The sequence below is a fragment of the Hydra vulgaris genome, chromosome 06, assembly GCF_038396675.1.
Source record: "Hydra vulgaris chromosome 06, alternate assembly HydraT2T_AEP".
Taxonomy (NCBI): domain Eukaryota; kingdom Metazoa; phylum Cnidaria; class Hydrozoa; order Anthoathecata; family Hydridae; genus Hydra; species Hydra vulgaris.
The window spans coordinates 3,763,033-3,777,500 of record NC_088925.1 but is presented as its reverse complement, the minus strand read 5'-3'; the positions used below and the strand labels follow the sequence as shown (position 1 = coordinate 3,777,500).

Genomic DNA, 14,468 nt, shown 5'->3' with positions numbered 1-14,468 from the left:
AAAGAGCAACTACAGAGGACAATAATAATTAGAGGATTATTATAAAAAGAAGATTATTTTATTTTATTTTTTAAATTTGTTAATATCATTTATTGCTTTTTAGTTTTTTTGACTTTTTGAAATAGCAAAGAAAAGACTTAAATTAAAATGAATTTTGAATATTCTATTTACAATTTTGTTGTTCATAATTCTATTGAATTCTATTTTAATTTTAATTTTTCTTTTTTGATAAAATGGAAAAGTTTGATAGAGTAAAGGTATAAAATCTCTTTAAAAATAAATACTTATTATTAGTTAACTAATTTCATATAGGTTGGTCGAACTGACTGGATTAAAGGTCCTGTTACATATGGAGAAAATGTTGTTGTAGAGTGGCCATCAAGTCATTTCAATGCACTGTTGCAGAACCAGACGTTAAAGTCTGGTTCTCCTACTTGGAAAAATTATGAGGCAAAGGTCTTGAAATCGGGGGGTAAGTAGAATTTAGGATATATATACATTTATATGCAGGTGGAAAAATATTTACAATATTTTATATTTTAAATAATTAAGATGATTTGGAGGAGCTAAACAATCAAGCAAATGCCCTTGTAAAAGTTGTGCCACCATTACCAAATCAGGTAACTTTAAGTGTGTAGTTAAGATGAACATTTTTAAGAACTTTTTATAAATGTTAAATGCTATTTAAAAATATTTCATTCTCGTTTATCAGCTTAATTTAGAAATATGATGGTAAAAGTTGTGTAAATGCTAAACGATTGCGTGTTGAAGAAGACATTGAAGTTATTAAAAACATTGTACGTTTATTGTATATTATAAATACTTCTAATTTTAACTATGGGTTTGCGGTAAATTCTTTTTAATTTAATAGTAAACTTTGTTCAATTCAGTATTCCTTTATGTTCTTATTTTAGAATGCAGATAAAGTTGCTTTAGAAATTAAACTTGATGAACTGAAAGAAGAGAATAAAGTTTTAAGAGAACAACTGCAAGAAAGAGCGACAGGTGTCTTTAAATTTATACATATCTACATTTTTGTATGTATGTATGCATGTATGTATGTATGTATGTATGTATGTATGTATGTATGTATGTATGTATGTATGTATGTATGTATGTATGTACACACAGGGTTCCACACTTTTGTGGTTTGGAGGGGTCTCCATGATGTCATTTTATTTTTAATGAAGTTAATATAGCTGTATTGTATTTAAGGTGATCTTAAAGGAAAGGAATGCAATGAAAATAGTAAGTAAAGCTTTGAAATGCATTTAAAAATAATTTATGCATCGTTAAAAAATTTTAAATGATTATTTAATTAGGATTTGCTCAACTTCTCACTACAATGGAGACATCAATGAAAAAGCATTCTGAATATGAAAAAAGTGAATGTTATTTTGTTTTCTATTTGGCTTTATTGTTTCTGAAATGCATTGCATTTTATAATATTAACTTTATTATTTTAACTTGTTTGCTTTAATGACTTTTTTAGGGATTATTTGTGTGTTAAGTTCATTAGAGAAATCAACCCAGGACTTATCCAATGCAGTTTTGCAGTTAAACAAGCCCCGTGATCTATCTTCTTTAACACATCATATACCAAAATTGACAAAAAGTCTTACTTCTAACTCAAATCAATATTCAGATTTATTAAATGATTCTGTTGAATTAGAAAATACATGTGACTTCAATGTAACTCAAAGTTTTCATTCATCTTTTCAGAAGTGGAAGGCACCCAGCACTTCATATGGGTCTAGTGGAGCAACCTCCCACACTCTCAACTCTTCTGATATGTCTGATCAACTTAATCATTCATTTAGCATAACAAATAGTAATGCGTTTAATGACAGTCTTGTTTCTAAATCAAATCTTACTGAAACTCCTGTTTGTATATCCATTCCAATCTGGAAAGAACCTAACTACCCAGACGGATCTAGTAGAGTAAGAATTTTCATGTTGCAAAATTTATCTATTTTTTTTTATTTATATATTTAATTATATGAATTATATTCATAAAACTTCTACTTTGTAATTTAGAAACAATTAGTGCCAGGTCACAAAATATACATTGACCATGTAAAATTCAGCAAATGTAACAAATCGCATGGTACAAATAGATTTGTAAACGATCTTTTGGTGTCATTGGTGGGAAGCACAGACTATCTGAGAAGTGTCAGTTTTTCTGGCAAGCAAAGTAATGCTCACTCTGACAAAGTAGCAAAACCCAAAATTTGTCAAGACCTCGTTGATGGTGTTGTTGGTAAATAGTTATAGCATTTGAATTTCTTTATTAAACGAAAGAAATAATTAATTGAACTCTTTTGTATTTTTAGCTTGTGCCTGTCAGATACTGGGAGTGTCGTCAAAGGATGTGCGAACAGCAATCAAAATAAAATTAAATATTGCGTCGAAAGTTAAGAAGCGTTAAAATATGAAAGATGTTATAAGAATGTACATAGTGTATTTCTGTCTTTTTTGATTATTTAATATATAGTCATTTGTTTTAAAAGTTTATAAATGCTCTTTTTCTTATTTTTTCTCCCAATAGCAAATATTCCTCATATGTAATATACAGATGGTTTATAGAATATCATAAAAAGTCTATGAAATTGCTATAGCTAGCAATTTTATTATCTATAATATATGTAGTATATTATATATGTAATATATAATATATGTAATATATAATATATGTAATATATAATATATGTAATATATAATATATGTAATATATAATATATGTACTATATATAATATAGTCTATAATCGATGGAATATATTCCATCGATTCTATAGACCATCTAAATGATAATAGAAAATATTTTCTATTCACTCTAGAAAAATACGATCTATTGAAACTTCTATAGACTTTCTGTAGTTAAATTTCTATAGACCATGTTTCAAAAGCCTATAGAAAATAGTATTGATCTTTTTTATAGAAACTTCTATAGACTTTCAATTGCATATTCTATAGACTTTTAGCAGTTGAAATTCTATAGGCAATATGTTCCAAAAGCCTATAGAAAAAAGGTTTGATTTTTTGTATAGAAACTTCTATAGACTTTCAATTGCATATTCTATAGACTTTTAGTAGTTGAATTTCTATAGAAAATATGTTCCGAAAGCCTATAGAAAAAAGGATTGATTTTTTGTATAGAAAATCTATACAAATTTTGTCCTGGGTACTCCAATAGTAAAACGGACCGGAATTATATTTGTTTAGCGACTCCAACTCCGACTGCGCCACAAATGATGCAATTCCACGACTCCGACTCCACAGCCATGCAACCAATAATATAAAAATAAAACTTTTTCGATTAAATAATGTTAGTCGGCGTTTAACGAAATTCTGTAGGCACTTTAGTAAGTAAAATCGTGCTGAAAACGAATAAAAGAGCGGTAAGAACCGATCAATAAAATATCTTTTAAAAAACCGTTTTGAAATAAAGTATAAACAAGTAAGGACTATATTATTTGACGTCTTTCCAGATAAGACCTTCATTTAGGGAAGATGAAAAAGAAGAAAACAGCAATTGAAAAAAATTTTGTTATTGTTATCAAGACATAATTTCATAATTAGAGAAATGGTTTGAAGAGAAATCATTTCGAAAATATAATGTTACTTATCTTTGCCACGAATCGCAAAATGAGTTTATAGTTAAGTGAAGTAAAGGAAAAAGATTGCAAAAATAGAAGTGGCAGATATGTACTCAGTTATGGCTGATACCATTTCAAATATTTCACATCGAGACCAATTATCGGTCTGTATTCGATACATTGTCAATAATGGTGGGTATTAGAAAGACTAATAGAAATAGTTGAAGCTCTAGACAAAACTTGGAGTAGGCATTGTGTTATTACTAAAAATGGATTATCTCCACAAAATCTTGCTTTTCAGTCATATGATTTTGGTAGTAGTATGTCTGAAAAAATAAATGGTACGCAACAAAAAATTGTATGATCTTCTTGGTTGCTTAATTCCATATATACCATGCCAAGCCCATATAATGCAACCCTTGAACACAGCTGCGATGCCAGTATTATAAATGGAGATTTATTTTCTGTGTTAGAATAATTATTTAATTTTTGTTTATTTAAGTACAAAGAGACAGAAATTTAAAAAAACTTAATTACTGATTGAAAGTTCTTTACAACTCCAAAATTCATCTAAAACAACTTGGACAGCTCGAGCTGAATCAGTTAAGGTAGGCGTTAACTAGAATTTAAAAAAGCTACTTTTTTGAAAAAAATTATCGCTAAACCATTAAAATCTTTAAACAAAACTAAAATTATGTATCATAGATGTAAAAGAACTCTGTGGTAAGTAACTTGCATGAAAATTATAAAAAATTATAAACTACTTTGCGTACTGCTACCATGGAAACCAAATCAATAAAAAGAGTTTAAGAAAGGTTATCTCAACAAAAGATCTTAAATTTCAAAATCTTATTGAACTAAAATGACTACCACAGAAAATGGATTGAATTGAACGAGAGACTTTTGTTCACGACAACAGTTGCCATGGTAACATAGAAAAAACTGTTTTGCATGGACTTAGGAGTCAAAGAAAATTGAAATGATTCGCTCAAATCAATCTATTTGACCCTTAAAATATCCTGATAAATTTTCAACATGTTATGATATATCAAGATATCGTTTATTTGAGAAAAGATATATCAAGATATCGTTTCTCAAAGATAAAAATGAAAAACGGTTAAATTCCGCTCGCAAATTTTACATATCGGTTTTACATTTTAAAAAATTGTTCATACTTTTTTAATTTTAAACTACAACAAATTTTTAAATTTTTTTTATAAGGCTTGGTTAAATAATAGATTTTTAGTTTGATGCAAAATATTTTGCTAGACCTTAAATTTTGGATCATAATGTTCTATTACATCTTGAACTTATGGTTGCAAAGGGCGTTGCTAAGGTAAATAATTTGACTAGAGACAACTTTGTTGAAAAAAAAGAAAAATATATATTTATTTATAAAAGTACAGAAACTTCTTTTTAAAAACACATCAAATAAAAAAATTTGATACTTTTCAAAAATTTTGGTAAACGCCCGTCTTAAATCTGAATCGGTTTCATTAGAACCAATTATAAAAACCCTAGTAGAAATGTCAACTGGCTAATAAGATTATCTAAAAAAATGCCTACATTGACTTCTTAGCAGCTTTGTATTCTCTTTCAAATGACTTATTAGTTTTTTTGTATTGTATTTTAAATGACTTCTTCGTATCTTTGTATTTGAAAAATATCATGTACAAAATTTTAAACTGAAAGTTTTAAAGATAAAGACCTTAACATAATTGATGCTCTTATGTTGCTAAACAGTTCAACTGAGATTTTTAGCAGTATTATTGTTGCCAAATGGCTAATGGATAATTTAATTGAAAGTATAATAAAGTATGCTTCAATGAGGTATTGATCCTAAACCTGATTTTAAACGATATCATAGAAGAAGACTATTTCCAAAAAACATTGATTCTTATCAAAATTCTCAGATATAGTTTGATTTTTATACATTTTACAGATTAGAATTAAAAAAAAGTTTTAGATACTCTAGTTTTATTATCTTCTGAGCATTTGAAAGAATGTATTTCAACTATTGAACAGTAATTTAATTTATTAAAAGCACCGTTATGTACCAAATACTCTATGTATGACTTTAAAATAATTATAAAGTTATTCCTTTCAGGCTGTGACCTATCTAAAGTAAGTGATTATGATGTAAAGTAAGTGATCTAAAGTAAGTGATTATGATGATTTATTCTGAGTTTTTAGTGTTGTTTCATTGTTGTAAAGGCATTTCTAATTTATTAGAAATTTTTAATCCATCATAAATGAACAAGAAACTTTTGTCTACTATAAACAAATTAACGTTAACTGGACCCATATCAAACAAACGAACATTTAGCAAACTGACCAAAAACTATTGAAGATCCACAATTCACGCTGATCGACAAAATTTGATGCTTCTTAATACTAACAAAGATATGCTGGACATAATTAATTTAAACAAGGTTTTTGAAAAACGGACGTCTGTGAAACAATGGAGAATCGAGGTTTACGAGTGTATTTCGTTTAAAATATATTTTACTAAAAGTTTATTATAGTTGCAAATATATATATACATATATATATATATATATATATATATATATATATATATATATATATATATATATATATATATATATATATATATATATATGTATATATAACATTCATCAGATTACAGAGAGATTTCAAGCCATGAAACAGCAATGTAGATTATTTTCCTTCATCTGGGTTACGTCTGACATCAATTCGGACTTAAAAAACAGTCAAGAGTCTAAAGACAAAGATCTCGTATTTCTGTATTCAAATGATCTTAGTAAAGACGAGTTTATCGATGATTTCCGCCACTTTTCGTCTGTTCGACACCATTTACTGACAAATGATCGGCCCTTACATCTTCTGAATAGCATTTATGCAAAGGGATTTAAAGGAAATTTCCCCCAAATATGCATTTGTCTTCGTATCTTTCTTACTTTACCAGTATCTGTTACTGAACGCAAGAGATCTTTTAGCAAATTAGCTCTTGTCAAGAACTCTCCAAAAGCTACCAAAGGACAGGATCGTTTTAACGACTGTCTCATCCTTTTAATTGAAACAGATCTTGCGAAGAAAGTTAATTAGGATGTTGTAACTTTCAACTTTGATGCTAAAAAAAGCTCCTAAAGTCTTGTAATAACGTCAGAAAAACTTGATACCAAATCAAGAAATGTTTTTTTATTGTTGTTGTGTTTAATTGTTTGATTCGTGAACTGTCTTAAATACAGAATTTTTTAAATATTTTATAAATACTAGAAGCAATGGCTTTATTTTTCTTATCATTTTTATTTGGTGGTGATTAGAGGGGAGGGGGAAGCATCCAGTAAATTTTTTTTAATAACTTACCCCGCACATCACGAAGTCTCTGTGCGTCCCTGTATATATACATATATATATATATATATATATATATATATATATATATATATATATATAATATATATATATATATATACATATATGTATATATATATATATATATATATATATATATATATATATATATATATATATATATATATATATATATATATATATACATATATATATATATATAACCCCTGGTGACAAAAATTTGGCACAAAATAAACACAGACAGTAATAGTACAACTAAAAGTTTAATGATCAAAAAATAGTGTACAGAATATTAAACAATATATTAGTTTTTTATTTTCAGGACTGCAATAATGGTTTCTCGCCATTACGACGTACGGCATCGACATTTTTATATACAAGTTCACACATGCCTTGTACAAGATTTTTATCAATTTTTTTTAAACAAAAATGGATTTTTTTTTGCAGCTGATCTTCACTTTCAGCTTCACAATTGTTTTCATACACGTAGCCTTTAAGAATTGACCAGAAATCTTCAATTGGTCGTAATTCTGGAACACATGCTGGATTATCAAATTTTGTTACTTAACGGATATTTTTCTCATCGATTGGTCATACTTCTAGCATAATGTGAAGAAGCCAAGTCAGGCCAGAATACATAATTACCATCACTGTGATGTTTGTTGATAAAAGGAATCAATCGTTTGATGATGAATTCAGTTTTGTACACTGTTTGGTTAATTTCCAGTCTCGCAGGAACAATAAATGGTTTCGAGATTCCACGAGGGGATATGGTAATCCACACAAGAATTTTTTTTTTAATTTGCTTTTGCGCTTATATTTTACATTTTTTGGTGCATTTTTTGCGTCATCTGAGTAAAATCCAACATTTGAATTTTTATTTGTATGTTTAAATGTAAAATAAGACTCATCGTCAATGACAAAGTCGCGGTTTCTGAATTTGCAACAAATTCTTCCACACTTCAGTTGCAACTGCTTGATGTTACCAGCAGTCATAATTTTTGGTTTTCTGTCTGAGCCAGGCTTACGAGACTTTGGCTCATTGTTCTTCCACTTTGCCATATAACGTTTAATGGTTCTTTCGGGGTGATTAGAGGCAACAAAATACTCTACGGTGCTCTTCGTTTTAGCTTTAGGATGCAAATTACAATAGTTGTACACTTGTTCAATTAATGTAGTCGACTTCATTTTTGGATAACTTTTTTATTAATTAATCTAAGTAAACAAAACTTTCAGTAAAAGATAAATAACACTTTATAAACAAAATAACTAAAAAACTAAGACTGGATAACTAAAAATTCAATAAGTTTTAGCTTATCAAAGATTGTGCCATATTTTTGTCACCAGTGGTTTTATATATATATATATATATATATATATATATATATATATATATATATATATATATATATATATATATATATATACAGTATTGGACAAAACATTTGCAACCAACATCGAGCAATGCTAAAAGGTGTTCCTAATTTTACATGTCTTAAAAACGAAACGAACTATACTATCACAGCAAACAGTTCAGGAGTCTGGAGTCATAGCATGCCATGAAATGAGCAATCAGCTGACAGGTGACAGCACACAGGCAGAATTTCGTTGATAAGTGCCATTTTGCAGCGGACAAAACAAGTGCAACTTTTTTGGTTTGTTTCATTTTCTTAAGTCTGGTCCGTGTCAACGTCACGGAAGTTTTTTAATAATGAAAGGAAGTACCCAGAAGTTTCCAGAAGCATGCAGAAGCTTCCAGAAGTTTCCAGAAGAAGCATCTGGAAGCATCCAGTAGCATCCAGAAATATCCAGAAAAATTCAGAAGCATCCAGACGCATCCAGAAGCTTCCAGAAGCATCGAAAAGAAGCATCTAGAATCTTCCAGAACAGGTTCACACAGGTTCATTTTACTATACAGGAGACATGTAAATCGACCTATAATTCAGTCAGTATATGGAAGTCAATTAGTCAGTATTATCAAGACAGTTTATCGAAATGAGTTTTATCAAAGTGTTTTATCGAAGAACATCAATACAAGAAGTGAAATACAACAAGTGTTTCATTACATCAATACAGTCCACATCCAACCAAGACGTTGTGTTCCACAGAGCATTATTGTATCATCACAAGATAAATGTAACACGGTAAGCCTTGAGAAGCGTGATTATTTATTTTTATTATTTTTATGACTTCAAGTGCAAAAATGGCTCCCGACAGTCTTGGATTGGAACTAAGAAAGAAAATTATTGGCGATTACGTAAGTGGAATGTCACAAAAAAGTATTTGTGATAAATATCGCGTGAAAAAATGGACTGTATCAAGACTATGTTCCAAATATCGTTCTACGGGGAAGTTGGCAGCAGATAACAAAGGTGAAAGACCGCGTTCCACCACTTCTAGAGAGGATTCTATGATCGTCAGATCTGTCAAGAAGGATCCCTGGATATCATCAGTCGAGATACAAAAGCAATTAGTACTGCCTGTATCGGACCGAATAATCAGACGACGTGCTGTTGAAGCCGGATTGTTTTCTCGACGCCCTGCAAAGAAACCGCTGATTTCACTAAAAAACCAGAAGAAAAGACTCCTGTTTGCTACATCTCATTTTGACTGGAATATGATGAATTGAAGTTCAACATCATTGGGAGCGATGGCATTTGCCGTGTACGTCGACCGGCCGGAAAACGCCTCGATTTACGTTACTGCCATAAGACCGTGAAGCATGGTGGAGGTAATGTAATGGTTTGGGGATGTTTTTCTGCTAACGTTCTAGGTCTAATACATCGAAACGATGGAATAATGGAACGTTTAATGTATAAAAATATCCTGAAAGATGTTATGTTACCTCGTGCTGAATGGAATATGCCAATAAAATGGGTTTTTCAGCAATACAACGATCCGAAACACACTGCAAAAGTATTCAAGCAATGGTTTCAAGACAACCACCTATCGGTGATGAATTGGTCGCCTCAATCTCCGGATCTCAAGCCTATCGAGAACCTGTGGGAGATTGTGAACCGCAGAATTGATCGTGAAGGTGTTCGTAATAAGGATCATCTGTTTGAACAAATCCAAAAGGCCTTGGCAGCGATTCCACAAAATTTCATTGATCACTTGATCGAATCTATGCCTCGAAGATGCAAGGCTGTGATCGACAACAAAGGATTTGCCACGAAATATTGATAGCGAAATACAGCTTGGTCAATATTTTGTTGAGTTGCACTCGTTTTGTCCAGAAGGAAATCAACTTTTTTTAATACTTTTGATTAATTTATTAATTTTCGTGTACAAATAATAAACTTTGTGATGAATAAAACTTGAAGAACTTTGTCTCTAAACAGTTACATAGTTATTTCTCTAAATTGAAAAAATGCAGCACTTTTATATAAAGAAACTAAATTAGCATTATTTGGTTGCATTCGTTTTGTCCGATACTGTATATATATATATATATATATATATATATATATATATATATATATATATATATATATATATATATATATATATATATATATATATATATATATATATATATATATATATTAGAGGTAGTCATTTTGAGGGAATTTTTGAAAACGAAGTGCATACCCAGCTCAAGTTGGAACAAATATGCAAAAACTTAGTCAAAATTTTTTTAGGTCATATGGGTGACTTTTAAGTCCCCCTAAAGACCAAAGTTGTTAAAAAATTGTTCTTAAAAAAAGGAAAAATAGTTCAGGGTGTTTGAGAGGGATTTAAATGAAAAAATTTTTTCCTTTTTTTTTGTTGTTGTTATATATTATCTATATATTCATTTTAAAAGGGTATGTCATCATTTTATTTACATATTCTCGGTTAAAACGATATTTAAGAAATCAAAAAATGAAAAGTTTAAGTTACGCAAGTGGTTATGAAAAAGTTAAAGTTACGCAAGTGGTTATAAAATCAGCATGTACTTTCATACTTAAAGTTCATTTAGATGGATAGGTGGAAAAAGTTCATTTAGATGGACAGGCGGAAAAAGTTCATTTAGATGGACAGGCGGAAAAAGTTCATTTAGATGGACAGGCGGAAAAAGTTCATTTAGATGGACAGGCGGAAAAAGTTCATTTAGATGGACAGGCAGAAAAATTACCGCTTAAATCAACCAAAAAAACAAACTATTTTGAACTAAACAAGTTATTTACCATTTTATAAAAATCTTTACAAATACTATCAAGACAAAAATTATGCATTAATTGAAATAAGTATTTTAAAATGAACAACAATTTCCTAAGTCGACAATTTCCTTTTCTTTAGTTTAGAGAGTGACATTAGGCTTTTTTTTTTGTAATATTACTTTTTCCCACACCAATAATCTTGAAAGTTGACCTTACTTTGTCGACAGTTAAAAGTCCGTTCTGCTTGCCATCTTCATTTTCGTATCTTTGCACAAACTGCTGCATCATTCCGATCGCTCGTTCAGAATGATCATTGACAACAATTAACATTTTGGCAAAGTTTTCAAAATTCTTAAACGAGGACTGGATGTGCCAATATTGGGGTGGAAGTGACAACCAGTCTCTCACTCTCTGATCATCCAACCCTATCATTGAAAAAATTAAATATGAAAACTCATTAACCAAAAGAGAGAGGGTTGGTACCTTCATATTATTTATGATATTAATCTCGTCTATTCGATCTTTGCTTCTATTTTTAAAAAAATCTGGATCCGGCATTTGGAAGGAAAGCAAAGCATCTGCAATGGCTGTTTTTTTATCCATAGAAATATTTTTATCCAAAAGAGCCAAGGGAATAATCGTTGAATCAAGATACTATGTATGCTTATAAAGAGATGCTAACACAGCGTTTACTGCCTCCGGATTAGAGCAAACTTTCTTATATTCATTCATCTGAAAGATTGCATTAAGATCAGACGCAGGAGATTGAATTGCTTTATGTGCTTGAAGGTACTACCTTGTGTAAAAACATACTATGAACTTGCAGATGAGTTTCAAATCTTCGCGTAGATTATCATTTTCTTGCACAAACGTCAGTTGCTTGCACAAAAGCTGAAGTTTTAGGTAGTATAAACTCTTGCTTAAAAACCTAGCATGATGAACAGCTCCAGTTTTCTTTAATTTGAAATATGCAGAAGGGGATAAATACTGCATGGTTAGTTCAGCCAAGTCTTCGGTCATTCCTCATGTTGCGCTTTTTAGTAATATAGAAATGAACCATTCTAAGCTCAATGATATGATGCCTACATGTTAGTAGAAAAAGGTATTTGTCTACCTCTCTTGCAATCCTAATAAGTGATCCTTAATTAGAACCAGTATTATTTGAAGTTGTATCAAAGCATACTCCGCATACTTTTGAAATGAGGTCATATTCTTCTTGTATTTTCATGATTCCTATATACATATCTTCACCTGAAGAAGACGGCAAGGTAGGTACTTCAAGAAGATGTGACATCCCCTCAATATTAACGAGCACAGCTAATCTTTCATTCTTGAATCTTTTTCCCTGATTCATTTCAAACAAAGTCTTTCCGTCAAAATGAATTATAGAGGGATAACGGCTTCTTTCCACAACCTTCTTTATATCTAATTTAGCGATTTCTGCAGTATCCTTGGCAGTTTTTTTCATCTTCCTTAATACTGTTGAAGCACTGGCTTTGCATTTTGCGATATCAACTCCACAATCTTGAAGAATTGCTCCAGTTACTTTTTGTAAGACATTGGGAGAGATATCATTTGCTGTAGCTATGATAGATACATTTCCATCAAAAATATTCTTAGGGACTTTGGCAGTAATGTTACAATTATCTGCTCTTCTATGATGCCAAACTTCGGGTTCAAATTCTGAATCAGAATCAGCGCTAGTGTCAGTGAAACTCATTTCTAATTCTGAGGTAGCGTCAATCTTAGGAGATTCGTCTTCTAGCCTTGTCTATCACCTTCAGAAACCTAAAATTTGTTTTAACATAGTGTATGTGTATTAACAAATAATGTATGTTAAATTAGCAAATTTTAATAAAAAAGGTCAAATTAACCCACTAAAAACAACATTAAACATTTTTTCTAAATTTTCTATTTTCTGATCCCAAACTAAAATGTCTCGGTCCTTCCTGGTCTTCCAAGAAAGTTAAACCATCGTGCTTATCTTTATCTGAGCGTTTTTTATCCTTCCTAATTTGGTTCTTTAAATCTGTAGAACCAATTCAAAACAGCTTTTTCAAAAATGAAATAAACTCCCCTTGATTAACCTTGTCTCTAGCTGTTCCTCTGTATTTATTTCTACTCAAATCTGAATACTTCTTGTCCATCTTCATTAGATTCTTGATAACATTTTTATTCGACATTACTTGAAATCCCGCCTTAAGCCATGGTCTTTTAATTAAGCCTAAAATGCATTCCCAACCATATACTTCACATCTCTTGTAACCCTGAATCTTGTTAGGAAGGCATGATAAAATTGTTGACTTCTTAACATTATGAGGAAGTAGTGATCTTCTGTAGGCAATGTGTTAAAGAATATCCATTCCAGTAGGGAGTTGAAGGACCTTAAGAAAAAAAAAATCAATATTTTAATTTTTAACATAAAGTTTAAAATTCACAACAATTATTTTAAATTAGATATGTACATGTAATGGCTGGTTTAGCCTCATGATAAAAAGTTTGCTTTTGCTTGATCTGAGAAACTTCCTCTTCCCAATATCTTTTACAACTTTTTTTTCCATTTTTGTATTCAATCTAAATAGATTTAATGGTTTGTAATTAGTTAAAAACTTCAATACAATTTTACTTTATATTGTAATTCGATTAATAACAATCAAGTAAATACGAAAGTTATTTATAAAAATAAAATAATGTAACGCAATTTCACGTACAATTTGTTTACAAAAACTCTTAGTGACTTAAAAATACAGTGCAGAATCTTCAGCACATTTTTTGCTGCATTATTTTATAAGATCGTTGCCGATTTTCATAACCTCTTGCGTAACATAAAAATTTCATTTTTTCCTTTCGTAAATATCGTTTTAACCAAGAATATGTAAAAAACATGACGACATACCCTTTTAAAATGAATATATAGATAACAAATAGAATTAAAAAAGAACACACCCTATTTTTCCTTTTTTGAAGTTCAATTTCTTAACAACTTTAGTCTTGAGGGGGACTTAAAAGTCACCCAATTGATGTAAAAAAAATTTTGACTAAGTTTTAGCATATTTGCTCCAATTTTAGCTGGGCATGTACTTCGTTTTCAAAAATTCCCTCAAAATGACTACCCTAAATATATATATATATATATATATGTATATATATATATATATATATATATATATATATATATATATATATATATATATATATATACATATAGTCTCAAGTAGACTTGAGCAACCATTGACAAAACAAGTACTTGGCAAAGTTTTATTGACAAGGACAAAGTTTTATTGACAAAATAATTCATAGTTTCTACCGTATGGTTATGCTCAAAATTCATTTTTTTTTTTTTTTTTTTTTTTTATTATTGTATTTTCC

General features: G+C 29.8%; 2 protein-coding genes across 2 annotated transcripts; one reads left to right on the top strand and one right to left on the bottom strand.

Moving 5' to 3' along the window:
* The first annotated feature begins 233 nt into the window (after nucleotides 1-233).
* On the top strand, nucleotides 234-2,518 carry LOC136081129 (uncharacterized). Its single transcript, XM_065798419.1, has 10 exons — nucleotides 234-257; nucleotides 313-472; nucleotides 553-620; nucleotides 723-797; nucleotides 915-1,005; nucleotides 1,216-1,248; nucleotides 1,323-1,385; nucleotides 1,493-1,941; nucleotides 2,038-2,260; nucleotides 2,334-2,518. The coding sequence occupies exons 1-10, from the start codon at nucleotides 234-236 to the stop codon at nucleotides 2,426-2,428; spliced, it is 1,281 nt and encodes a 426-aa protein (XP_065654491.1). The 3' UTR covers nucleotides 2,429-2,518.
* Nucleotides 2,519-11,102: 8,584 nt separating this feature from the next.
* Nucleotides 11,103-13,815, bottom strand: LOC136081594 (uncharacterized). Its single transcript, XM_065799014.1, has 2 exons — nucleotides 13,565-13,815; nucleotides 11,103-13,483 (listed from the first exon to the last, which is right to left on the bottom strand). The coding sequence occupies exon 2, from the start codon at nucleotides 12,817-12,819 to the stop codon at nucleotides 12,241-12,243; it is 579 nt and encodes a 192-aa protein (XP_065655086.1). The 5' UTR covers nucleotides 12,820-13,483; nucleotides 13,565-13,815; the 3' UTR covers nucleotides 11,103-12,240.
* Between the last annotated feature and the right edge of the window lie 653 nt (nucleotides 13,816-14,468).

Coding starts and splice junctions, on each gene's coding strand:
- LOC136081594 (XM_065799014.1), bottom strand. CDS start 12,819: ATGAGTTTCACTGACACTAGCGCTGATTCTGATTCAGAATTTGAACCC.
- LOC136081129 (XM_065798419.1), top strand. CDS start 234: ATGGAAAAGTTTGATAGAGTAAAG. Junction 473..552: donor AAAGGTCTTGAAATCGGGGG/GTAAGTAGAATT, acceptor TAAATAATTAAG/ATGATTTGGAGGAGCTAAAC. Junction 1,249..1,322: donor AAAGGAATGCAATGAAAATA/GTAAGTAAAGCT, acceptor TTATTTAATTAG/GATTTGCTCAACTTCTCACT.